This window comes from Delphinus delphis, chromosome 16 (assembly GCF_949987515.2).
Source record: "Delphinus delphis chromosome 16, mDelDel1.2, whole genome shotgun sequence".
In the NCBI taxonomy this organism is placed as follows: Eukaryota; Metazoa; Chordata; class Mammalia; order Artiodactyla; family Delphinidae; genus Delphinus; species Delphinus delphis.
Window position 1 is genome coordinate 60,589,584 of NC_082698.1, and position 26,909 is coordinate 60,616,492.

The window sequence follows — 26,909 nt, forward strand, 5'->3', positions numbered from 1 at the left end:
CTCACTTGCTCTGCGCTCACTCGCGCGGAGGTTTCCCCGCCGGCCGCGTCCCGTCCGCTCCCTGCGAACCAGGAGTGCCCCCTGCACGCCCCCGGGCTCCGCTCCGGCCCGGCTGCACCAGACGCAGCTCTGCCCGACGGCGACATGGGCGTCCCCCCAGTCCCGGAGGCTGGCAGCTGGCGCCGGGGGCCTGTGCTCCTCGCCTTCTTCCTGGCTGCCTCCCGAGGTAAGGTCGGCGGAGCCCGGGTGCTAGGGAGGAGCAACGGGAGAGCACAGCGGGGCAGGGTGGGGGGTCCCGGGTCAGATGGGGACGCCCTGGGAGCCCCCTTCAGCCTGCCGTGACCCCAGCCCGCGGCAGGGAGGCCGCTAGGACGGCTTGGCAGGGGCGGCGGCTCTCTGCCAAGTGCCCTGGCTGGGTGGTGGGCACGCGTGTATGCCGACAGCTGCCCAAGCAGCTGCCTGTCCAGCCCTTCCCGACCCAGAGAGCCCAGGCACGAGTACCTTCTGCAGCACAGGAGATAAACACGGTGGAGACAGCCCAGTGTGTTCTAGTGGATGCCACTGGCTTTTGACACCTGTGGCATCTCCCTGCACCACCCCAGGACCCCAGGGTCTCACGGGGCGCCGAAGTTGTATACTCTCAGCCAGTGTCCCGTACCCTGGTGACACTCTTGGTTGAGCCTTGGTGGGCACTCGTCAGTGCAGGCACTGGTCCACAGCTGGACATGGGCGCCCTCTGGTCCTTATCCTGAGGGTCTGATGGCTGAGAGCTGAGTGGTCAGCTGATTCCCAGCATCGTAGCAAATCTGCAGCCCAGGGACTGGTGTAGGGCCTGCACTGGGGAGAATGTGGGACATTGCCCAGCTTGGCTGTGAGCCCCTTCTAGGTCCCTGGGTAACTTATAGCATCTTTCGGGCCTCAGTTTCCTCAGCTCAAACACAGAAGCCATACACAGGGAGGTGTCACTTTCCCCTTCCAAAGTCTAGGTGGTATCCTGGTCAGGACACAGGGGCTCCTTGAGTGGGGGGCAAAGGGCCCGGGACCCACAGCCTGGCCCCTGCTTCTTGCCTGTCCAGGACTGAAGCAGCTGGATCTTGAGGGAAGAGGGGGCCGGCAGGCAGCCTATGGAACTAAACTTTAAACTTTTTCCCTGGGAAGGCTCAGGGAAAGTGTGAGTCAGCAGGGAGTCAGAGGGAGGCAGGAGGGAGGTGGGGAGCTTGGCAAGGGACCCAGTGGGTGAGTCAGAAGAGGAGGAAGGGGAAGACAGGGTAAGAGCAAGAGGAGGGTTCTGAGAGAACCTGGAAAACGCCTCAGAAACTGGGGAGCCTGCAGGCAGCATGGTATCTCAGCGCTGGGAGGCTGGCCTGGGCCTCCTATAAAGCGGAGGGAGCCCACACCCCACGGACAGAGATGCCTAAGCCCTGAACTGGATGCTCCCCAGGAAGAGCCAAAGCAGGTGGGGGAGCAGTCTCGGCACCAAGGCCATGGCTCATGGCAGACAGGGCTTCCCAAAGGAGCAGTGGATGGTGGCAGGCAGGACCGGCCAGCACCCCACCCACTACAGACCGCCTGCCCTGCCCCCTCCTTTCCAAGTGACCCCAAGAGGCCCTTCCGTTTTCTTACCCCTACCCTGTCCTCCTCTGGCTGAGCTGATCTCTGTTCAGCAGCCCCAGTTTGGGAAACTGAGTTCCAGAGAACTAGGGCATAGAGAGCCAGCTTTCACAGAGCCAGTAGCAGAGAGGCTCAGAGCCCCTCACTCCATATTGTCTCTTCAGCCAGGAGGCTCCACCCCCAGAGGCCTTGGCTACTTCAGCAGCTTGGTGCTCCATCTCTCCCTGGGCCCAGCTCAAGGAGATGGTTAGGGTTTGAGTCAGGAGAATTCTCTTAGTTTTGAACTACTCTGGGACTCAGTATTCCTAACTGTAATATGGGCGTGCTAATGAATATTCATGCTGCTACCCAGTACAGTGTGCAAGAAGGGGGATAAGAGACGGGGAGGCCTGGTTGCAGGCATGGTCCAGAGGGTGTCTGAGTTGGAAAGACCTGCTCACCGGCCTGCTGAGGTGCCGGGTGGCCCTGGGCAGGATTGCTCACTGTCAAAGCCTTGATGCTGTGGGAAGGTGAGATGGAGGCGGCTAGTGCAGACCTGTTTGTTCTCTAGCTCTTGGGGCTGGGCCAGCACCATGGAGAAAGATGGTGGTGATAATGGCGCACAGGAGCCTAGGAAAAGTTGCAGACACCCCTTTCCTGGGCCTGACCCAGGTTGAAATGGGTGGAGGGAGGCACCTAGGGAGCCAGGACCCAGCAGACCCCAAGGGTGGCAGAGCCTCTTCTTCCCCTATTGGCCTTCCCAGGACCTGTGGAAGTTATTGTCCCTGCCATGTCCTCACAGGCTGACCCAAGAGTCCCAAACTCTGGGACTAGCCCATGGAGGTGCACTGGGGCTGGGGAGGTGAGAGCCCTTCTTCCCCTGTATGGTAAGCAGGGTTGCAGCGCCTTGTTGAGTAACCCAATGGTGCAAGCCTCTGACACAGCAATGATCGGCTCTTAGGAAATCCACAGTCTGCTGCCCAGAGGCCCTGAGGTGGAGAGAAGCAGGCTTGAGGCCAGCCCACGGGCATAAGGGAGCCTCTACCCAATGTCAGGGGTACGCAGCGATACTGGGGAGCCCCTTGCTGAGCTGGGCTGGTTGCTCTCTCTTTCCCCCAAGTAGGGCAAAGGTTCCCTCTGGGACCTGACCTCCGTAGGAGAGGGTGGCCCAGGTGGGTGGTACACCGCTGGAAGGCCACCTCCCTATATGCACACACATATGGGTCTTAGGCCCAAGCAGACAGAGGGAAAGAAGAGAGGAAGAAAGGGGTCCTTCGTGCCCATCGGGTATACTGGCCGTGACCCCTCACCAGCACTGACCAAGCCCCAAAGACTGAGTTTGAGGTGCCAGGTTTTAAGCCAACCGTTCATCCAGGAGCAGTCTGGCCTCACCAGGGAGCTGCTGTGAAGCTTCTGATGGACCCTTGGATCCCCTTAGCAGCAGCGCAGGCATGACCAAGGCCTTCCTGATGCCACCCTGTGTGAGAATGGAAGGGACCTGGAGTTGTGTGCCCTGCATGCCAGGGCTTCCCGTTCCACCCTGTCACTTAACAGTCTGGCTTGGGGAGTCAATCAGAGCTCCGTTCAAATCCCAAGATGGTCCTTTACTGCTCTGTCACTTTGCACAAGTTACTCAGCATCCGTGAGCGAGTTCTATCATCTCTCCCATAGGGATGACGACAGCACCTCCCCCAGAGGGCTGCTGTGAATATTCGGTGCACACGTGACACAGAGCCTGGCATAACATAGCGCCTGGCGCCTGGGGAGCTCTGGCTGTGTGGTATTATTCTGCCTCTTGGCTTCTGGAGGCCACACGCCATTGGTTTACCATCGTAGCTCCTTGCTTCCTGCAGGGTCCGGTAGAGCGCCCAGAGCATGGGAAGGCATTGACCGGTCTCACTGGGACAGGACTCTCTAGAATCCTGGAGGTCTGAAGTGCTGGGCCCAGCCCTCCGTAGCACCTCTACGCACTTACAGTCTGTAATGCCCATGGAGGTGCCCGTACATTCTCCTCTTAAAGTTCTCCAGAGATGGGGACTTTGCCACTTCAAGGCAAGCCGGGCTCAGGGTTTCCTTGTCTTACTGGGGTCTTTCTTGCCACTGAGCTTAACATTCATCCTGTTGACTTTGGCTGACCATCCCCAGAGAGAAAGACAACGGCCACCACTGTGTCCATCAGTAACTCAGTAATGAAGTTGCTCTGCTCCTGACCGAGCCAGCCTAGTCCCTCAGCCTTTCTACATAGGATCTTACTTCCCATGGGGACCGGGGGTCAAGCCCTGCCTCTGCTGTTCACTTGCTGTGGGACCACAAACACACACGCCGCCTTTATCTGAGCCCTGGGAAGGCTAGGTAACTGGGTCTCGGCAACGCTGACCACTCACTTCGGAAGGGTAATCCCATGATGGTGCTTCCTGACCTTCAGTCCGTTTGTTCACCACTTTGGGGATTTCTCCAGTGTCTGCCCATCATCATATGTGCCCTCTTTAAATCTACTCATTCTTTGACTTAAGTAAATAGATTTTAAAAGGAAACTTTGTATCACTGCCATAAATGGAAAGCCAGTGTCACTTGCCATAAATAGAACAAAATCATAAAAGTACATAATAGGAAAACCAAATAAGGTAAATTCTAGTTGGAAACTATAGCCTGGGGAAGGCTCCAAGCCTGCTGTACCTTGCAGGAAAAAGAAAAAAAAAAAAGAAGAGCTTAGCACATAATAGAGATGTTTTGAAGACACACTGGCATCAAACTGGGACTTTCTCTTTGATGTAATCAGGACTGAAAGAGAATCGAAAAGGGAATAACCTTCTCTCTGTGTGATTCAGTGTTATTTAACGCCATAAAACTGAAAGTAAAACTACCTGTGCTGTAGATGCCGTCAGCTCCTCTCCATTGAAAAAGAAAACTCACCGCTGTGAGGAGTGGCGGCTGGGGGCAGGGGACAGTTCAGCTCTCCTGGAAGAAGGGAGAGATGACAGTGCTCATCCTAAGAGGTCAGGACAGGGTCAGAAGGCCTTTCTGGGCTTCTTCCAGGCCCAAATTCTCCCAGCCCCCGTTGCCTTCCCCAAATAAATACGGTGGCTCTAGCTGGGTCCTCTCCTCATGCTGGGGCCAACAGGCTGTCCCAACAACTACGGAGAGAGTGGGAGAGGGAGCCTGCAGCCTCATTGGCCAGGGCAGCCTGTCCATCTGCAAGAAGGAGGTGGGGCCTCTGGTCAATCCCGGGCTACTTCTATACCCCAGACCTCTGGAGCGAGACGACCTGGGTTCAAATCCTAGCACCACCACTTGCTATTCATGAGACTCTGTACAAGTTACTTAACCTCTCTGTGCTTCAGTTTCCTGATCTGTAAAGTGGAGACGATAACAGTACCTACCTTATAGGGAGGGAGGATTCAATAAGCAACTCCATATAAAAGTGATTAGAATGAGGCCTGGCACAGAGTTAAGAGCCTGCTACTATACCATTACCACCGCGCCTCCTGCACTGAGGGTGGGGCACAAAGAGATTTGAATCTGAACCTTAGGAAGTCTTCACAGCACAGGATCTTGAGGGGAGCTGGCTGGAGCTGGTAGTCTGGGCTACATACAATGTCCTCAGGGAGGGCCTGGGAGAGCTGAGGAACGAGCCATCCAGAGACACATCCACTGGTGCGGCTCTGGCCAACCGCCCAGGCCCTCCCTGGGGAGGTGTGCTGGCCAACAGCCTCCAGCCCCAGATGCACTGATGCTTTCCCAATGTGCTGGAAGTGCCGCTTCCTCCGATAGAGCCTGGCTTCCCCTTCCCAGACTCCTTGGTCCAATGTGAATGGACACTTCCTGCAGGAGCAGGTATCAATAAACACATCTGAGATGCCCTTTGTCCTCACTGGCCACGGAGCCCCATGGACGGACCTGCCGGCTCCGGGCCCTCAGCCCTTTGTCCCGGAGGTACTTCCTGGAGCTTAGCACTGGAATCAGGACCAGTCCTGATTGGTCCTTGCCTCTTGCCCTCTGTGCTCTCCATCTTGATAAAGACAGAGCCTAGCCTTTCCTTATACCCTCCATGGACTGTCCTGGAGGACAGGGTCTGGCAGGGAGCTGGAGACGAGGTCCATGTGAGTCTGGGGCCCCCTCTGAGGGCGAGGGCCTGGCCTTCTGCATCTAGCACAGGGCCAGCAATAGCAGGCCATCAGTAACTGTTTGCTTACAGCCCCTAGCAGCTGGACAGAGTCCAGCTCTTTGGGTGGGGCCTCCTAGGCCTGACCAATCAAGCCAGGGACCCACCTCCAAAGGCTGGGGCGTTGCCTTGGCGACTGTGGAGTAAGCTCATGCCGGGTCAGGGTAAATACACAGGCCTGTCTACACCCACACACACCCATCCCATGCACACCCACAGGGTTTCACGAGGTGAGAGCTTATGGGCGGAAAGAGGTCACAAAAAACTAGCATCCTGAGATGAAGCTGAACAAGGACTCCTTTCCCCTACACGGGAGCTTTCACAAGAGGCTGAGCCCCTCTGCGGCTGAGGGTCCCACTGCTAGAAAGTGGCAGCAGCAGGGCTAAATTCTGAGCGGAAGTCCCTTAGGGAACTCTGCACCCCCACGGCCTCTCTGCCTTGGGCCTGGCTCATGTTGGGACCTTAGTAAATATTTGTGGAATGAAAGAATGATGTTTTCGGTTTGGGTCTGAGGCAGAGCAAGGCTGGCTGCGTGGAGAGCACAGACGTCAACTGGAGGTCAGTTTACTCGCTAAGTAGCTGGAGGATGAGGTTTCAGCCCCGCCCGCTGGAGGGGTGGAGGGCTCTTGCTGCCTGTAGTGCTGGCTTGTCCAAGGTGTGGGTCTCAGTGCAGCCACGTAGGGCTGTGTGGCCTTGGGCAAATCGCTTGACTTCTGATTTGATTTCCTCATCTTTAAAATGGGGACAATGAGACCTACATCAGGGGCGTCATGAGACTTAAACGAGTATAAAGTGCTCAGCAAGTCCTAACATGTAAAGAGGGGCTCATAAATGCCCGTGATCACCTTTGTAGCCCATTCTTGCCTCCTTCCTCTGCCCTAAGACAGACTTTCTCACCTGCCACAGGGTTTCAGAGCTGGAAGGGGCTTAGGAATGTGGGGAGTCTCTCCAGATAGGAGGAAGAAAGGGAGGCCCAGGGAAGGATGGAACCTGCCCAAAGGCACACAGTAAGGGCAGGGCTAAGTGGGGTTTGGGGCCCAGGGATCTGCCTGCCCAGGCCAGAGTTTGAATCCTGAGACCTCACATTTCCCAGGATCACGGCATTCTTCCTCCAGGTGTTTCTGCCATCTTACCCAGCAGCAGGTGGGGGCTGGGTGGGGGGGATGCAGGGCCCCAAGAGCAGCACAATGATGGATGGTTCCCACATGGGCACAGGCTCAGCCCAGGGCTGGGGGCCTTTTCCTGTCCCACATGCTCTCGGCCACCCTGGAGCCAGGGGCCTTCCTCCCCAGTCTCCGACAATGCCCCAGGTGTCCAGAAGGATCTGCCCCTGACAATAAGCAACATCCTCCCGCCAAATAATTATACTTCCAGCTGGGCTATTTCTAGCCCCCGATAACACGTGCGCATGCGCAGTCACGGCAGGCATGGGGCATGTGCGCTGTTTTCCCTAACGCCGTGCCTCCTAAGGACAGGCTGCCCGTGGGCCTTGTCCTGGCTGCAGTCTCAGACACCACAAACAAGATGTTTTCTCTCCCCCCAGGACAAAACCTGTAGATGCCCGGCCCACTCCCGTCTGGCCCTTTTGCTCAAACTGAATCCTCTCACCCACGCCCAAACCTGAAGCCCAGGGTAGCCTCTCCTTTTTCTAAAAGGGGAAGAGGTCCCTCTGGGGCGTGCGGGGTGTAAGGGATTGAGCAATGCCCCCTCCCCAACTCTGTCTCTGAACCCCAGTTCTGTGTGTCCCCCCTGTGGGTCTTCAACGAAATCGCTCCTCGGGCTGAAAATCCCCTCTCCACTGCTTCCTGGGCAATTCTGCAGTCATTAACACCACTGCTTGGACTCAGGGGGCTCTGGGCCTGACGTCCTGCTGGAGGCCCTGGGCTGGTGCCCCACTGGAGGCCCTGCTGCTTGCTCCCGTCCTGCCCACACCTACCCTGCCCACAAGCTAACCTCAGTCTTGCCACATCTTGGCCCCAACCCATCCACACCTCTGTCCACTCAGCATTCCCCGCCCTGCTCAGCTCTGTGCTCCACTTCTTGCGTCTGCCTCTGCCCACCCCAGACCTGCGGCCCTGGCCTCTACTGAGCCAGCTTCCCCGTGGCCCCCAAGGTGTGTGTGCTCCAGCAACTGCTGCTGGATGTGGATTCGGCTCTCACCCTTGGCGATAGTTCTGGGGCTGAAGATAATGTTGGGAAAAGGGGAAACCAGTTACCAGCTGGGAGAGATGCTGCTGGGAGCTGCCCTGTGGCCTGCTGGGGAAAGGGGGAGTAGAGGGCAGAAATAATCCAGGGTCCACTCTCTGGGTGGGTTTTTATTCTCCCTTAGAGGATCCTTTCTGTAGCTACTCCCCACTTCCATTTACTGGCACAACCAAAATCTGGCAGTCAGGCTTCCACCGGGGACCTTGGGCGGATCATTTCCTCTCTGAGCCTGAGGGTTTCAACTGTAGAACAGTGGGCTTGGGGAGCAGAATCCCTCCCTGGTTACACCAAGAAGCCACACTCATGCATCAGAAACCCAGATGCCCACGGGACATTTATGGTGAGGGAATGAGGCAGGCCAGGTGGGAAGTTAGGGAGTAAGTAGGAGGGACCGCAGCAGCTAGAACACCAGTGTCCCATCTAAACGGAGGCTGCTGCTCAGATCCAGCGGGTGGCTGCCTCGTAGGAGAGCTGCTTTAGTGTTAATTTACTGACTCTCAAAGAGAAGCTACAAGTCGGAATTTTCATATCAAATTCCCGGTCTTTAAATTTTGGCGATCTCAAAAAAAAAAAAAAAAGAGTAAAATACTTTAAGGGTCAAATAACATATGTTTGAAGGCTGAGTATGGCCGGTGGGCTGCCAGTTTCTGCAATTTTTTCTTTCAGTACAGAGTCTAAGTGCCTAAGTTTAATTTTGACTCTAGTACTTATTTGCTACATGAACTTCGGTGAGTTACTTAACATCTCTGTGCCTCTGTCTCCTTATTGGTGAAATAGGAAGGAAAAGAACACCTGCCTTACTGGGTTGTTAGACATGTCCATGCTATTCCTTCTTCTAGTTCTAACTAGATCCTGCTTTACCTGAAGCCTCCATGCTCTAGGTTCTGAGTTTATACCCTCTGGAACGTCAGGCAAACCACTTTCCCTTTCTGGGCTTCTATATTTCTGCTGGAAAGGAGATCAGCATCTCGCTAAAGAAGTTCTGAAATCCCTGCTTACCTTGGCAATGACTTTCCAAAAATCTGGGGCTCCCAGACACGGCTCCCTCTCACATGTGGGTGCTGTAAGTGGGAGGCTCTGGTGTGTGTCTGTCCTGTTTACCTTCTGGGGCTTAAAACTCCACCCTTGCAGACATATTCTTTGGGGCCATGGCTTTGCTGCCTCCTCACACTGTGCTTTAAATATGCAGGCAGGCCAAGGTTGGACCACAGCTGTTACCAGTCAGTCACACCTTAGTGGGAGAGAATCTCAATCTGGCTTCTCCATTCTATCGTGCAGAATGTTTTTCACTCTTAATGTCCTAACGTCTCTTGAATTGCAGAAATGAGTTAGAGACCTATCTTTCCCAGGTATCAAGCACCAACCTTCAGAGCATCTCATGTAAATTATCTGTAATTCTGCCTCAACTCCGGCAGTAGCTGCTTCACTTCTATGTTCTACAGTGAGGGGTCTGAGGCTCAGGGTCTATGTAACTCTCAGCTGTTGGACTCCAATGCAGGGTGGGCTAATTCCAAAGCTACACCAGGCTGCCTTTCTCCCGACTGGGCCAGGCTTTCAGCTCTGCCAGGTGAGGGGAGAGGGGGATGGGCTGTAAAATAGGGAAGGGGCATCTGGAGGAAGAAGTCGTGTTGTTATCCTGGGTTCAGGCAACGGCCATGGAAAAGACATAGCCATTTTGATCCTGTACACATTTACAGGGTCCTCCTTCCCTGTCTGCCCACAACAGCCCCTGATTTTAGCCAATTAAAATCAAAATATCACTAATGTCTAATAACTATAGCTATCCCTCCTATGTCTGCAGGGGGCATGAGAGCTCACCTCTCGCGTTCTCCTCTTTTCGTCATCCTGTCCTCTCACAAGCCTCTTGTAGCTAATATTTTCCTCACTGCACACATGAGGGAACTCATAGCTCATAGCTAGACAGAATTTTCTGTTTTGAAGGGCCAGCGCTTTGGGGGGTGAACCTGGTTAAATGCTGGGAGGCTGGGGTAGGGTAAACAGGACCGGGGCATGGCTTCATTTGCTTATTGAAAACAAAATGAACTAGAAAATATTTCTAAGAAGACTGGGTGGCAGGCGGGTGCCTGGATGAGACGACCTTTTCTGCGTTGCCTGTCCTTGACCCTTGGACACCTTGGGTTTTCCTGCTTCCCTACCACCTTCCACTTGCTGGAATCCTCTCTGTCCGTCTACCCCAAAGACCCTCCTTCCTTTAAGAAGTCTCCTGACCACCCCCAGGAAGGTCGTGTCCTCTTTTCTCCAAGTTCCCTGAAGGCTGGTACGGGTTTGCCCTTTAGCCTATGGGGTTATTTTGTCAAGAAGCAGGACTTGTCTACCCAGCTAGGCCATAAGCCCCTCCAGGTGAGCTGTAGCACCTGGCACAGGCCTCACGCAGGTAGACGCTCTGTTAGGGCTCACGGAGGAGGAAACGCGAAGGCAAGGCCAGCCCCGGGAGCCGCTGGCCCCCAGAGGGGCAGTCAAGGGCCAAGCGCTGCTTTTCCCAGACAGCCTTCCTCTCCTCACCCTGCTTCCCACCCGACGGCACTGGGCACGGAAGCTGGAAGTGCCAGGGGCCAGGTGTGGGCAGAGCCGTGGTGCCTGCAGTAGGGGGATGGGAGCCGGGGCTGGAGCACATGCGCCCCCCAGGAGAGGGACACGCGCTGGCCGGGTCCAGTCTGCTGCCTGCCTGGAGTCTCTCCTGTGCCTCACCCAGCTACACCTGGAGAAGCTCCTGTGGCTCCTGCCGCACAGCCTGGGGCGGAGCCGGGTTCGTGAACTAAAGAAGAAGCTGAGGCTTGGGGAGGTCAGCTGACTTGCCTGGAGCTTGTGGCTGGGGAACGCGCATCTTTGAAGCCCCAGACCAAGGTTCTTCCCTACTCTGGGGGCACTGGGAGTGGCGCCGGCTCAGGCGGGTGACAGGCTCTCGTCTCTCTGAGCAGGTCTGGTGGCAGCATTCAAGGTCGCCACGCCGTATTCCCTGTATGTGTGTCCCGAGGGACAGAACGTCACTCTCACCTGCAGACTCTTGGGCCCCCTGGCCAAAGGGCACGACGTGACCTTCTACAAGACCTGGTACCGCAGCTCACGAGGTGAGGTGCAGGCCTGCTCGGAGCGCCGGCCCATCCGCAACCTCACGTTCCAGGACCTTCACCTGCACCACGGCGGCCACCAGGCCAACTCCAGCCAGGATCTGGCCCAGCGCCATGGGCTGGAGTCAGCCTCTGACCACCACGGCAACTTCACCATCACCATGCGCAACCTGACCCTGCTGGACGGCGGCCTCTACTGCTGCCTGGTGGTGGAGATCAGGCACCGCCACTCGGAGCAGCGGCTCTACGGAGCCATGGAGCTGCAGGTGCAGAGAGGTGAGGGCTGCCTCTGCGGGACAGCTGGGGACGGTGCCTGTGCTTGTCTGGGAGGGGGAGCAGAGAGGAGGACGGCGTGGCTGCGGGGTGGCGCTGTGCATCTGATGGTGCGACACTGTGCCGGAGGCTGTGTGATTCTGTATGGGCGGTGCTGGCACTACAGGGGTGGCACGGTGTGTGGAGCTGTGTGCGTGTCTCTCTGGGTAGCTGGGTGTGATGGACGGAAGGGCGTACGTGGCTCTGTTTATGACAGTGGGACTTTTTAACGGGAGGGGGTGTATGAACTTGGGCTGGGAGTGTGACTGCTCACCACGGTTCCACGGCTCACACCTGGGGTGTCAGGAGAGAGTGTACGTGTACGTGTGTGTGTGTGTGTGTGTGTGTGTGTGTGTGTCTAGGTGAGAAGGCAAGGGGTGGTAGAGTAGATAGACGTGTGGGTATGGGCAGGTATCGACATGCCCCTGAGGGTGTCATGTGTCATGACAATGGGCAGGGCATGCCTGGCTGTGCAGTGAAAATATGCCTCCGTGTGCGTGTGTGTGTGTGCGTGTGTGTGCATGCGCGCGTGTGTGTGTGTGCGTGCGTGTGTGTGTATGCGTGTGTGTGCGCACAGCTGGGCCAATGTTGCCAAGGGGACACTAGCCTGAGTACCTGTGACGGGGGGTGGGGCATGCCAGCCTGGACAAGTCTTCCTGGTCTCCTGGGTCTGATACCCACGTAATGACCTTTTCTCTGCTCCCACAGGCGAAGAAGCACCATCCAAGTGCACTGTGTACCCGCCCTCCTCCAAGGAGAGTGAAAGTAAGGAACCAGCTTCTTGGCTCTTCTGGGTTCTCTGTTCTCCTCTGTCCTCATCCTGGACCCAGACCTCATTCTGAACTCTGACCTCATCACCCCAAGCCCACGGAACCCCCATTCCTCCTCCTTTGCTGCTGCCTCTCCCTTTTGTTTCCTCCTTCACCTGAGCCACTGGGCTGCAGCCCCCAGAAGCCCATGTCCCTTCCAAGGCCCAAAGCCTGAGGAAGGTGGCTCCTGGAGTCCCAGCTCCTGACTCTCTGAGTGGGGCTGTGCCCTGGCAGTGACCTTTGGCCAAGTGACCTCGTGACAGGTACTGGGTGCCACAGGCTGCCGAGCTTGCTTTCAGTGGGCACGGCTCCTGCACAGTAGCCCTCTGCCACAGGCGAAGGTTGGAGCGCTGTGGTGGGGGTCCTCCTGGCTTGGACTCAACTATTTAAAATCTCCTTGTTCTCTGTGGGGAGGTAGGAAGGAGAGGCTCAGGAAGGGGAACAGAACTACCTTTTCTAGAGCTCCTACTATGTGCCAGGACTGTGCTAAGTCCTTCCAAGTACTGGTATCTCAGTGGCTTCTTATAAGAACCCTGTGAAATAGGTGTCACCAACTTCACTTTACCTGCATGGAAATGGAGGCCCAGAGAGGTGACATAACTGCTCAGTTCACACAGATGACAAGGGAAGTGCAGCTAGGACTGTGCTCACGTCACCTTTTTCCCACGTCGGGGTAGGAGACTGGACACACAGTGTGGTGGGTGTCAGTCAGCCCCCTGGTATTTGCCCAGAGGTGCCCTACAGGGGACGGGGGCACGGCTTCAAGAGGTGCCCGGGTCTTCCCTGGTGGCGCGGTGGTTGAGAATCCGCCTGCCGATGCAGGGGACACGGGTTCAAGCCCTGGTCCAGGAAGATCCCACGTGCCGCGGAGCAACTAAACCCGTGCACCACAACTACTGAGCCTGAGCTCTAGAGCCCGCGAGCCACAACTACTGAGCCCGTGAGCCACAACTACTGAAGCCTGCATGCCTAGGGCCCATGCTCTCCAACAAGAGAAGCCACCGCAATAAGCCCGCGCACCGCAACGAAGAGTAGCCCCCGCTCACCACAAGTAGAGAAAGCCCGCACGCAGCAACGAAGACCCAATGCAGCCAAAAATAAATCAATTAAATTAAAAAAAAAAAAAAAAAGAGGTGCCTGGGCACTAGGAGGCCAGGCGAGAATGCCCAGCAGCTTGGAGACAGCAGGAGGCAAAGGGAGGACATCTTAGGGACACCCCCCTCTTCTGAGAGGAGGGGTCTTGGTTTCCTCAGCCTTCTCTCTGTTAGTATTTATCAGGCATCCAGTGTGGACCAGCCCCGGCCTAGGCCCTGGAGACACAAAAGTGCAGGCCTCCTCCCTGCCCTCCAGGAGGACATACACCAAAACTGAAGCCAGGAATGGGAACAGCTCAGCTACGGCCCTGGCCAAGGCCCCACTCAAAGGCTGTGGTGACTTTCTATTCGAACTACTCATTTTTTTTGAAGCAACAAATGGACCAGCCAGGAACAAAATTAGAACGCACAGTTGGGTCTGAGTTAGACCCACACGGAACCAAGAACAAGCCCCTCTTCCTGCACACCGCAGAGCTCGTGTGTGGCCTCGGTACCAAGCCGCTGCCCCTCCTCACTTCCTCCACTGGCAGCTCCCTGGGGAGGGTGGAAAGGCGGCCCCCCACCCCGAGCAGCCCCTCCCTTCCCATGCAGCAGCCTCATGACTGTGTGCGCACACGTGTGCTGTGCACAGGACAGGGTGAGCCTCACGTGGTGGGGTTCCTGAGTGTTTACTTCCCCATCGCCCCTTCCACTCTGAGCAACCCCCTAGTCCCACTTCTGCTCCCGCAGAAACACCTCCGCCACAGCCGCCATTTCACAGATGGAGAAACCAGGGTTCACACGGGTGAAGGGACTTGTTCCCAGTCTCCCAGAGCCAAGAGGAGAAGCCAGAGTGCCTGATTCTCAGTGTGCAAACCCTGCCTGAGCACTGGGGCCTCCCCTCTGTCAACACTCGTTTCCTGAAAATTAGCTGTATGAGTTAAGTCTTGGAGACAGAGACAAGAGATGCCAGAGGGGACGGTGCTAGAGAAGGCAGGCGTGAAATGGAGAGGGCGTGCAGATCTGGGTCGTTTATCTTGATCTAGACTCGAGAAGCAGCTGCTGGAATTAAGGGAACAGGAGTCACCCGGGAAATCCCAGGAGTCTGGCTGAGGAGCGCCCAAGAGTGAGGCAGAACCTTGAACTTGACTGTTAAGGGTCAGGCTTCCTTTGCCGGGCACCTCTGCTCTCAGGTTTTGACATTTTCCTCCTCTCCAGTTTGCGGGATGTGCAGCTCACTCTGCTCCCTGCTTCCCTGAACTACTGTCTACAGGGAATTGGCTAAAGGCCAAAGGGACACGTTTGCTTCTGTCTCGGCATCAAGGGCAGGGGGATAGCGTCAATGATCTCTGGAGTCCCCTTTCGATCCCCTTCCAGGCCCTTGGTTCTGGAGGTCTGCAGACTACAGCTGTGGTGGAGTTTTGGCGCTAAGGCGGAAGTGGTCTCAGATGAAGAGAAACCCGGCTATGCTTTTGGGTGGGGTGTGCGGGCTTCGGACAGTACTTCAGTTCTCCGGGTATCGTGTGTCCACTGAACAACATGAGCAACTGTGTCCCTTTCCAACTAACAGGGAGGCCCCCTGTGTTATCTAAGGTGCTGAGTCAGGGCTCAAAAACGAAATGCCCGCAGGGCCCGGGAGCTGGTGGGTAGGACAGTAGGGAGGGGTAGAGACTGTGGTGAGCACCCAGCTGCCAGTCTGTACTTGCAGTTCCAACCACCACATGCCAGGAAGGGGGCCCAGGGTTGCCAGAGCCACTGAATTTTCAAGCAAAGTCAGAAGTCCAGAATTTACATGAACTCCCTGAATTTTAAAATGTTGGCAACTAATTAAATAAAAATTAAGTACTGTGTCGGCCATAGTTGCAACCTGAGTCCATTCTAGTGAAAGGCAGTGTGGTAAAGTGGGTAAGAGCACAGATCCTGAAATCAGCCCAGTTGCTTAACCTCCCTGTGCCTTAGTTTTCTCATCTGTAAAATGGAGATGACAGTTACAATCATACTTTCCAGGTTGTTATGAGGCTAAAATGAGGTCCTCTGTGTAAAGAAAGCGCTAAGAACCGTGCCTGGCACGGAGTAAGTGCTGTGTATGTGTTGGCTACTATTACTTCTAGGCCTGGCTTCCCGTCATCTCATCCATTCCCCTGTGCCAAGGCAGGATGGCGAGTAGATGGCAGCAGCAGTGGACACATATCCTGTTTTCCAACAGTTCGAAACATTTGCCTGGTGACCCATGTGCCTAGTAGGCCGCAGGGCTGACTGCTGGGCACTGCCCTCCACTGCCACTTGCCTTTGGAAAGATCCCAGTCCCTGCTGTAAGACAGGTGCCCCCCAGCCGGTCTTGGTACCTGATCAGTTAATGATGCTTCAGCCAAGCAGCTCTCTGAGTTTCCCTGCTCTGACTGCAGCCCCAGCCTCCTAGCGTTATCTCTGGGGAGGAGGAGGGTAGTTGGTCTATGAAATCTTCTGAATGCTCACAGCAGCTTCAGGTGGCAGGGGAGGTGATGAGAGGAGTGGGGCTGAGGAAGGTGGTACCCAAGGAGCCCAGGAGCCCCGAGTTGCTGGGGGCTGTGGTTTTTCACTGAACCTTCGGAAGGGGGCTGGGCAGCCCATCTCCCTAAGAAGCAACCTCCCCCCCTCAACACAGCAGGAGGTATGGTTTGCTTTCATCCAGCCCCGTCCCTGGAACCGGGCAGCTCTACTGAACTCCCCCTTCCTCCATAAACACCCTCGGGGTACTACTGGCAGGCCCTGGACAAAGACTCGCTGGGCCCCTCCCATCCCACCCCGCTGAGTAAGGTCCTGGCACACTGCTTGCTGCTCGCCAGGCAGGTGCCTCTGCCGGTGCCTGATCACCTTCTAAGCATGAGTCTGGCTCTGGATGGCTACAGAGCAGGAGCCCCCAACCTCACCCCCAGGTACTGACCACACGTAGCGGGAGGGCTGGGGAGCTGTGGAGAGGCTGTGCTCTGCAGAGGAGCCCACGGTGTCGGAGGGCAACTGGCCCACAGAACTCTCCCCAAACCCTGCCCCCTGGCCCTAGCCTCAACTCCCAGGCCAGGCTGTAAGTAAACCAAGCCCTGATCCCCTAGAGGGGCCGAAGAGAGGGAGTCTTTGCTTGGGGACAGGAGTCAGGTAGAGGCTGGGCCAAGCCACCCACAGCCAACAGGGAGCTGGACTCAGTGATCACTGACTGACTACACCAAATGCTGCCTAGTACCAGTCTGGAGGAGACCTGCTTTGACGACCAGAAAAGAGCGCTGTGTAGCCGGTTTCTCAGTGCCCACAATAAGGTCCTGTGATGGGGTTTAGAGATACTCAAATGTCTGAATTATAGAACATTTAACTTTCAATACTCTCAAAGTGCAGCCTCGCTAAGATCTGTGGGGAACCTGCTTTAATGTGGAGTCGAACTTGCTTTGTAACAGCACAGCGACTGTTCTTGTACCAGCGGGTACTTCTAAAGCGCCTGAAAACAGCTTGTTCTCTTCTGAGGTCTGAACAAACTCCCTGAAAGCTTGTTTACACCGTCAGGTTGTTCAGCAATACAATGAGATGAAAACAGCCTTTATTCCCAAATAAGTAGTGCAAAGGCAACATTGAGCCCGTTCACCTCCCCAAAGCTCCCTGAAGCCAAGCTGACGCTGTGACGAGGTATCCCAGCCCGTGGCTTTTCTGTCAGAGGGAAGGGCTGAAATTGGGAAGGAAATGCATTTACACTGGTTGTGGTTCTGAGGGCATGTCTTTTCCCAGCCAAACTCCTGGAGTCAGCAGAGGGACTGAAATAAACCAAACCTCCCATGCTGTTGATGGGGTTGTGAAGCAGTACGAGTTTGTTTTAGAGGGCAATTTAGCAATAGCCTCAAAGAAAATACACTTACTCTTTGGCTCAGCACTTTCACTACTAGGGTTTTATGTACGGATGTACTTGCCCAAGTGAGCAAAGATGTCTACACAAGAAGTTCATTGCTACTTTATTAGTTATGTTGAAAATGGAAGAAACTTACCTACGCACCAGTAGGGGACTGTTTCGATAAATTTTGGGTGAGCCACGTGGTAAAGCCCTAGGCAGAATGAGGTAGATCTCTGCGCCGATACAGAGAGGTGTCTAAGCTGTGCTAAGTGGGCAAAGCAACTGTCCTGTGATCCCATGTATGCTCTGCATGTGGGGGATGTATCTAGACTAAACACAAAAAAACTGCTGACAGGGATTATGTCTTTGGAGGGGACCTGGGTAGAGGGGGAGGAAGAAACTTTTGAATTTTTTTTAACTTGTAAATTTTTTTCTGTGTAATTTCAAAAGTTTAAAAAAAATTTAAATGTTGGACAAGGATTCCCATTTCCCTAGTTCCTGCCCCAAGAGTTTTCCCCGTGAATTGTACATGTGAGATCAGTTCAGAATCCCCATCCTGGAGCCAAGGAGTCTCTCTGGGGATAAATAGGGCTTTTTATTCATTTATTTTTCATTGAGATAAAACATATATAAAATTTGCCATTTTAACCTTTTTTTTTTTTTTTTTTTTTTTTGCGGTACGCGGGCCTCTCACTGTTGTGGCCTCTCCCGTTGCGGAGCACAGGCTCCAGACGCGCAGGCTCAGCAGCCATGGCTCACGGGCCCAGCCGCTCCGCGGCATGTGGGTTCTTCCCGGACCGGGGCACGAACCCGTGTCCCCTGCATCGGCAGGCGGACTCTCAACCACTGAGCCACCAGGGAAGCCCCATTTTAACCACTTTTAAGTGTTTGATTCAGTGACATTAATTATGCTCTCAGTGTTGTGCAATTATCACCACTAACTATTTCCAAAAGTTTTTCATGTCTCGGGCTCCTTCTGACCTTGAACTCTGTGGCGTGAGGTCTGTGAAGGGCCTGCTCTCCCTTTTCAGGGAACAGCCTGTCACCCGTGGTCGAGCTGTTCCCCGTGGGCTGGGATGAGGACCCTTCTCTTTCCCCGCTTGAGCTGCCTCAGCTGTAAGCGCCTGGCCTGCTTTCTGGTGCTCTGGCCCCCCCGGGGTCCCCAGACCTTCCGTGCCTCTGCAAGTCAGTGAGGGTCTGGCTGTGGGGCGTGGGTAAAGGTGGGTCCGCCTGTTGCCAGGCCTTCCCTCTCTGGGCCTCAGTTTCCCCTCAGGAGGTGCAGTGGGAACGGGGCCTCACCTTGGCCGCCTCTGTCCTTTCAGGCATCACGGCTGCTGCCCTGGCTACGAGCGCCTGCATCGTGGGCATCCTCTGCCTCCCCCTCATCCTGCTCCTGGTCTACAAGCAAAGGCAGGTGGCCTCCAACCGCCGTGAGTATCCCTGCCCGCCTGGGCTAGGTGGGTGTGTGAGTGACCTGCCCCAGCCCCCCCCCCCAGCCACGGGGATTAGCAAAGGCTAAAGGCAGGCACAATTCTGCTCTTCAAGAGACAGGAGCTGCTACAGGTCTTGCAAGGAGTTGGGCTCAATGGTGGAGAGAGGAGGGGATCCACTAGCCCCTTGGCGCTCAATGAATAACTGTTGAATGAATGAATAATCATACGGAGTAGCTGAAATTGGCTTATAAAAGTGCTACCGCCTGGAGACTGTTTGGGGCCCTGCTTTAATGTATGGGTAGGCTTGTCTTGGTAGCAACTGTTGGGACAAAATGACCTTTGGATTATCAGAACTGCGAGGGAGCTTAGAGATAACTTGATTCAGCTCTTTCGTTTTACAGGTGAGAAACCTAAGATCAGCAGGGTTAAATAACTAACCCAATGTTATATAACTTAGTAAGCAGAAGAGCTAAGACTCAGACTCAGAGCTTTTCACCTCACGCTTTTCAGGGAATATAGTCCCACCACATAATAAAAACACTCGTCAGCATGCGTGTCATAGCAGACGACCCCTAACCAGTAGGACTGCTGTGCCAGGTACCACGCCAAGCTTGCTATATACGTTCTCTCACATATTCCTCATAACCCCTCTAAGAGTTTGCTCCTACCATTGGCCCCATGTTACAGCTGAGCAAACTGAGACACAGAGCCGTTCAGTAACTCCCTTAAGGAACCACACAGCGAGTACGTGGTGGAGCCAGGTTTCAAGTTGTGACCACAAATACCTTTTCACCCGTCTCTTTGGGTGACAGTGCACCTTGCCCTTCCTCTGACTCCACCCATGAGCCTCGTCCTGTCTCAGTCTTCCAAGAGCAGGAGGGTGTGGGCCCTCGCTTCGCCTCCCCCACCTCTTCCCCTCTTGTCCTCTGCAGGAAGGCTCTGGCTTACACCTGATTGCCTTCGGCTGGACTGTAACGACTTGACACCCCTCTGTCCCTCTGTCACTGGGTCACTCAGAGGCTGTGGCCACCTCTCCCTTCCTCTCAGGACGCCCTTATTCCTCTCATGAAATCCACCACAGTCTATCTACACAGATACCCTGGGGTTGGCGCCGGGGTGGGGGAGGGTAAAGGGGTTGGAGTAGAAAGAGGAACCCCGGGGGTCAACCAGGGAGAGAAATCATTGCAGAGCTGCCCTCAGCTCCTGCTCGTCTGTGGAGCACTTCCACGGAGGTGGGAAGGGGACGAGGAGGGGGCCACGCTCAGCTAGGCTTGGCTCCCAGCAAAAGAGGTGCTTTCTGTCCCCCTTACTCCAGACCACAGGGCTGTCTCCGTCAGGGAACGGGAACTGGGAAACAAATTCCTGGCAGAGGACGGCGTTGGGTGGAGGAGGTGCACTGCTGACCCTGTTCTGGCGCCTCACAGCCTTCCTTACAGGGCCCCAGGGGGTTGGCCAAGGCTCTGCCCCTGTCCCGGGCTGGAGGAAGGAAAAACAGAGAGGGGACATCCCCAGGCCAGAACACTGTGGGGTGTCCTGAGGACACGGGGAGCCGGGGTCAGCCCCCAGTATCTCCTATTCCACGCACTGGGACACTTGCAGACTGAAGGCTTCGCAGAGGAAGGGACAGATGAGCTGGGTGCTGAAGAATTGCACTGAAAGAAGGCTCAAGGGGGTGCGGTGGGCCGGCTAGGGCTGTTGAGCACATCTTCTGAAACTCTAAACGAGCCCCACTTCTGTGATGGGAAGCCACTTCATAGCACCATTCCCCAGGTTTAATATATGCAGTAACAGGAAGGTATCAATCATCTATCTCCTAATAAAAGTATTTTTGAGGGCTTCCCTGGTGACGCAGTTGTTGAGAGTCTGCCTGCTGATGCAGGGCACACGGGTTCGTGCCCCGGTCCGGGAAGATCCCACATGCCACGGAGCGGCTGTGCCCGTGAGCCACGGCCGCTGACCCTGTGCGTCTGGAGCCTGTGCTCCGCAACGAGAGAGGCCACAACAGTGAGAGGCCCGCGTACCGCAAAAAAAAAAAAAAAAAAAAAAAGTATTTTTGAGGCCAGTCCTCTGTCCTCTCCACAAAGAAAAAAAAATGACTTGCATGGTCGAAGGCTTAGAGACAGACACAAGAGATGCCAGAGGGGACGATGCTAGAGAAACCAGGTGCGAAATGGAGAGGGAGTGCAGATTCAGGTCATTCTTCTTGATCGAGACTCTAGAGAAGCAGCTGTTGGAATTATGGCAACAGAAGTCACCTGGGACATGCCAGGAGTGTGGCCACAGGGCAGAGGCCGAGTGGCCCAGAGCGGGGCAGCGGGGAGGCAGGTCGGAGACAGAGTGGACGGGAGCGTGTGTGGTGCACTTTGGGCAGGATGATGGCACGGAGCCTGGCACAGAGCCTGGAACAGAAAGTATGCTTGGGAATGAGCCAAACTCAGGAAAAAAGAAAGAGAAAGGGTTGGGAGCACTGAGGAAGGCAGCGTGCTGCGGAGGCCAATGGGTGTTGCAACCTCTCTAGTATCAGGGCCTCGGTGTCCCCAGGGCAGAGGAGAGGATGAGCTGAGGGAACGCAGAAACCCGCACGAAGCCCCACGCAGTCACTCGGTAAACAAGGAGCCATGATTCTGATACCTCAGAGATTTCAGGAACTTGTGTGCAACTTCCCGTGGGTGGTGTTGTTGTGCCCCTCCCCTACCGCTTGTTTCCCCATCGTAATCAGCAGCAAAGCCCGTAAAAGACGAGAAAGATCTGTGGGAGTACGTGGGGAGCTGCAAGAAAGAGGGAAGTTGGGGTCACTGCATCTGGTTGGTGGCCAGTTTGGGGGGTGGGGAACCCGCACAGCGGGGCAGGGTGGCAGCAGCTTGGCTGCAGAGCAGAAAGTAGTAGCATGGCTGAGAAGTGAGAGGGTCTCAGGCCCCCTGAGTTTCCTCTAAGAGATGTTGCCTTGAAAGCCACCCTATGAGGCAATGCAGAGGGCGGGACAGAGAGGACCAGGAACTCTAATTAGGAGCTGACCTTCCGACACTCCTGCCCAGTAAATCATGGCTGACGACCAGGACGTGACAAATGGCCAAACAGGAAACGGCAAGTTCAGGAGCCAGGCCTTGGGTTGCTCATGAATGTCTAACATCACCAAGTGAAGACATGGGAGAAATCACTGGCTGCCTTTCGTTTCCTGGCAACAAATGTTGTCCCAGACACTTGTAAAATGCAGCCCAAATTTCATTTATCACTGGTCAAAAGGGGCCGCTCACTGGGGCCTCACCTGCTGGGTAGACACGCAGAGCACTGCCTGCCATATGGGCTTCCTGAGTGAACAGAAGTGGGATCCAGGGCTGAGCACGGCCCTGTCCAGGATTGCTCCTGTTCCCCGAGGGACATCTGCCAGTGAGGGCAGGGATGCTGTCTAGGGAAGCCTTCCCTTTGTGACTAGCTTCTCTGTATGTTTGTCCCTAGGTGCCCAGGAGCTGGTGCGGATGGACAGGTAAGGCCCACGGAGACCTTCCTGAGAGCACTGCTAGCAGCTGTGCCACCCCGATTCAGAGTTTGGCGGGCCGTGTCTCTTCCCTGGGCTGTCATCTCTGAAGGGCAGCATCTACACCCAAACTCCTTCTGCAGCAGTTAAGGGGGAGGGGGATCTTTTAGCCAGGACAGACTGATTCTGCCACCCTCACCAGGATCTCTTCCCCTCTCCTCTCTGGTCACTGCTTATACCACGACAGGGCTGAGAACACAGGTGTGGCCTCCCTGGTCCTCTCTGTGCTCTGGGCCAGCTGTCAGGAAGGAGATATTTCTGGGCAGCAGGGCCCCTGTTTAGCTGCCTGGCACAGCTGGTTAGAAGAGCATTTGCCACCTGCCACCGAGGCCTACACATCTGTGCTGATTGGCTGTTTTCCCTGCCACCCCTCACCCAGCAGTCTGAGCTCCAGGATGCTTGGATGAACTACGCACCCACCTTCGGGCCTCAGTGGTCAGCCAGGCCAGGGTGGGGGAGGGGAGGAAGCAGCTGAGCCCAGGCAGACACTGAAACATGCAAAGGAGGCCAGCACATCTGGAGTTGCGGCCCCTCCCTGCAGGGCACTCCAAGGAGAAGGCTGTCAGGCTACAAGGGCAGAGGCTGACCGGGCTCAGATGGAGGCGGCAGGTTGGGGATAGAGTAGAAAGGGAATGTGTGTTGGTGCACTCTGGGCAGGAAGCTGGCATGGAGCCTGGCACGGAGGGCGTGCTTGGGAATGAGCCACATTTAGAAATTTGGCCCCAGTACATGCAACACTAAATTCAGAGCTCCTCCCTGATGTTTGAAAGGGATGATATTCAAGACGGGTCACAGGAAGTCCTGCTAGAATCTCAGAGTTGGAGGGGTCCTCAGAGGTTGTCCCACTCCCAAGCAGGAAGAACGCCTCCCTTCAGCTCAAGACAAGCTGTGGGGACATTCAGTGCTGATGCCATTAACTCTACTGACCAAAGAGAGACTTGTCCCCAGATTCTGGAGGCGCCTCTGACCCTGGGCTTCCTTCCTGGGCCTGGGGCAGATGGTCAGACCACAGGGTGGAGCTGGGGTCAGATGCCCTCAGCTCAGGGCAGGTGGTGAGGGCAGCCCATGGCCTTTTCTCTCTGGCCCTGGATCCTCCCTTCCTGCTAGGAGAGGCTGCTGACGCCTGGGGTGGGAAGGCAGGTGAGGGGAAGGGAGCAGAGAAGGCAGGCAGGCGGGAGGGCAGAGGCCTAGCCCCAGGCAGCACGGATGACCTTCAATTCTGATTCTCTAGCAACAACACTCAAGGAATCGAAAACCCCGGCTTTGAGACCTCTCCACCTTCCCATGGGATGCCAGAGACCAAGCCCAGGCAACCCCTGACGTACATGGCCCGGAGGCAGCCTTCTGAGTCTGGGCGGCATCTGCTCTCTGAGCCCAACACTCCTCTGTCTCCACCAGGCCCCGGGGATGTCTTCTTCCCCTCCCTAGGTAAGTGCTTCTCTTCCCTCACGGCTCTATGGCCCGCAAGGTCATGACCTCTCCATGGCGTGCAGGCCATCAGCCTCACTCCCCGCCCTCCCTGGGGAGTCCTCACAGCCTCAGGGTGTGCGGTTGGGGGGATGAAGGACAGAGGAACCCCCACTTCACTCTGCTTCTCCTTTCCTTTGCAGACCCTGTCCCTGACTCTCCAAACTCTGAGGCCATCTAGACCAGCTGGGGGCCGTGGGCAGTTGTGTCTGGGCCTGGGGCAGGTGCATCTGAGCTAGGGCTGGCCCTCTAAGTGGTCCCTCGGCCTTGGCCCTGGTTTCTTTCCTCCTGCTCTAAGCTCAGACTCTTTGAAATACCCCTGATGGCCAGACCCTCAGCCTCCCTGGATGCTACGTGGCAGAAGGGAGAAGATGTTGGATCGCTCAGCCCCTGTCTCAAGGATGGTGGGGTGCTGGGATCCCGCCGCAGAGACCTGAAATTCACCAGCTACTGATGCCACCTGACCTCCATCTTAGAAGCCCCAGAACTGCCAGCTGTGTGGCAGCCTCTCTCCCGGGACCTAAGCCTTGGGACCTGACAGCAGAGATGGGCACTGGGCAGACTCCCCAGTGCCACCCTCCAGGCATGAGGGACAAGATAGGACAAGATGTGGAGAGACTCCTCCGCACTGTGGTGGACCCAGCTCCCCCATCTCTCCTGAGACTGCTCGTCTGTCAAACCTCTTTGTAACCATGAGGCTCTGGGGCTGGGCCTGCATGACCCTGGGCCATGGGAGCCTTCCCCAGCTGCCTTCTAGCAGCCAACTCTGAGGAGCCGTCAGCAGGTTACACAAATCTGGGGCTCCCACTGCCTGCACTCTGGTCCCCAGGATTCATTGGCCAGAAGCCCCAAAACAGGAAGTATATGCTGTGGCACGGTGGCCACTGTGAGCCAGCTGGCATCTTGGGCAATGGGAACCAGGCCAGAGGTTGCACCACCCACCACAGATGGGAGTGGAGGGGAGAGCCAGGGGCCTGCTGGGAAGGTGAGAGGAGAGGGCTCCACCGCCTGCCCCCTGCGGTCGAGAGAGATGGTGACCACATAATGTACTGCTCAATCTCTGACACTCTTGGGGTGCTATTCAAAACTACCTGGGCAACAGTGCAAAACCTGTGGGTGGATCGTAAGAGCTGGGTTGAAATCCCTACCCTGCTTCCGAGGTGCCTGAGGCCCAGGGAGCCCTCTTCCCCCACCGCCCAGTCTTTGGTCCTCTGTTCCAGTCAATCTGTGCTGAGCCTTCACTGCAGTGTGATCCTGCCGGGTGGCAGGAGCAGGCGTGTCCCTAGAAAGTCTTATGCCCGCTCTGCTCTGGACCCTCTGCTCCATCTCCTGCTTCAGGGCATAACCCAAGTTTGTTTTTACACACGTATATGAGGGGAATCCTTTGTGGAATTTCGATTAAAGAGTTTTAGAGCATGGAGAGGCGTGGGGAGGGGTCTCTGTACACTGTGGGGTGAAAACGGGTGGTGGGGCCTGAGAAGGGGAGGAGGAAGTTTGAGCTGGACAGGAGCCCCGGGCACTGCACTGTGGAGGGCGTCATTTCAACTGGGCATTCATCTGCCAGCAGCCTACGCTGGCTCTGCTGAGCCAGGCCTGGGTGCTGAGAGCCAGGGCTTCAGGCCAGGGTTAAGGGCCCAGCAGGCAGGGAGAAGCCCGCCTGGCCTGGTTGGGGATGGGAGTTGGGGTGGGAGAAGGGAACAGCTCGAGGCTCTCCAGCAGCAGTGAGCCCCGGGCCTGCAGTTGAAGCCAGGGAGCCCCTTGGTTGCCTCCTAAATCTCCCTTCTCAGGCCCAAGACCGTAGGTCAACGTGGGCCTCTAGCTGTGCCCAGGGGCCTTGAGGAGAAGGTGGGCGCGGGCCTCGGGCCTCGAGACTCTGCACTGACTCCTCCAGTGGCCGGAATGCCAAACCCTGGCTCCTGCTTTGTCCCTGGGGATCTACCCCTCGGTTTCATCTGCTGCTGTGGACTCTTAGTGCCAGCTGCCGCAGAAAGAGGGCGCTATTCTCACAGCTTGTGGGGGCCCAGGGAGCAGGGATGGGTAGGCTGATACCTGCTAGAGGCAGGGCCAGGCTACCCCTAGGGTTGAAGGACAAGCCCATGGACCAGATTCCTCACGCCCCAGCGCAGAAAGAATGCTCCTGCCCAGCGGGGAGGCTGGCCTGGCCCAAACCTCAGCTTCTAACCTCAAGGCAGAGACAACTTCTAAGAAACTGGCTGCCAGACCCTAGGGCCAGCTGCTCTGTGTGGAGGAGGGCGGAGGCCCCGCAGCAGAAAGACACCACACTTCCTCCCCAGCTTCCTCCTGCATGGCCTCGAGTTCTCCTTCTCTGGACCCTTTACTAGTGAACGTATCGCTTCGTGGTTTCCTGTTTTCAGTGAAATTTACTCTGAGCTCCAGGCTCCATCTTCATCCATGACAACACGCCCTGCCCCTAGCAACCCTAAAGGCACCCTCCCTGATGCTGTGGGGAGGGGCAGGGCACTAGGGTATCCCTCTGTGCTCGCCCTAGGGTGGTGGCGCCTCTGGAGATGCCAGCTCTGGTGGCCGGTTCCTACAGGCTCAGTGCCTGTGGGCTGGGGTGCATGGCACGGAATAGGGGAGCGAGAACACGGTGCCCGCCTCCAAGGGGGCTGGGAGGAGCCCTGGGCCTTCTGGGCAGGGTGCAACTGAGGCAGGAAGCTCACGGATCACAGCACTGCCTGAGGCCGTGGGAGGGAAATTTGTGCTTTTAGGCACTAAGTCACTGTTAGGCACTAAGTCATTGTTAAGAGATGTATCAGGAATTCTGGGACCTGTAACCTATCTCCTGATCACATTTAATAAAGATCTCCAGCCTTTATTTCCGTCAAGTGATAAGCTAAGGGGATGGAATTGACCCTCTCTGAAAACATACTGCAGAGGCCACTGGATATGCTGCTGTTGGATCAGGCTGGCCCTGCCTGGGGGTCTGTGGTGATGGACTGGGGTAGGTGTGCAGGAACCCCCGGGCCACTTGTCGTAAAGACCAGCCCTGGGGATACCCTGGCTCCTGCCTGGCCAGAGCTCCCTCCTACACGCGGCAGCCTGGGATAGAGGGGCTAATGCGTCGCCTTCTTCACGGAGTGCTCTGTGGTGAGGGAACTGGGAAGACGAGGTGGGGCTGGGGGTTGCAGAGGTCTTATCACTCTCCACCCCAGCTGGGGCTCTGCGGCCCTGCCTCCTTGAAGAGGCCTTCCTGGGTGACAGCTAGAGCTCTCCAGGGCTGGCCTAACTGTGCTGGGGGCTGGGCTAAGATTTGCTCAGGGAACTCAGAGGGAATAACAATGGCAGAAAGAGGAACTGGGCCTGGCAGTCAGGAGGCTAGGTGCAAAGTCCTCTCGAGAACCTGACACTCACAGCCCTGAT

The 26,909-nt window shown here is 56.1% G+C and overlaps 2 protein-coding genes across 2 annotated transcripts in view; one reads left to right on the forward strand and one right to left on the reverse strand.

Moving 5' to 3' along the window:
- Nucleotides 1-26,377, forward strand: VSIR (V-set immunoregulatory receptor). The gene is made up of 7 exons (XM_060034828.1): nucleotides 1-226; nucleotides 10,897-11,322; nucleotides 12,067-12,123; nucleotides 18,413-18,520; nucleotides 21,980-22,007; nucleotides 23,290-23,486; nucleotides 23,669-26,377. The coding sequence occupies exons 1-7, from the start codon at nucleotides 145-147 to the stop codon at nucleotides 23,704-23,706; spliced, it is 936 nt and encodes a 311-aa protein (XP_059890811.1). The 5' UTR covers nucleotides 1-144; the 3' UTR covers nucleotides 23,707-26,377.
- The window catches only part of CDH23 (cadherin related 23), a 392,970-nt gene that overhangs the window by 38,124 nt on the left and 327,937 nt on the right, over nucleotides 1-26,909 (reverse strand). The window lies entirely within an intron of this gene.

Excerpts from the sequence above, each read along its gene's own strand:
- VSIR (XM_060034828.1), top strand. The coding sequence starts at position 145 with ATGGGCGTCCCCCCAGTCCCGGAGGCTGGCAGCTGGCGCCGGGGGCCT. Across the intron at positions 18,521-21,979 it reads GCAGGTGGCCTCCAACCGCC|GTGCCCAGGAGCTGGTGCGG; the intron begins GTGAGTATCCCT and ends GTTTGTCCCTAG. Across the intron at positions 23,487-23,668 it reads TGTCTTCTTCCCCTCCCTAG|ACCCTGTCCCTGACTCTCCA; the intron begins GTAAGTGCTTCT and ends TTTCCTTTGCAG.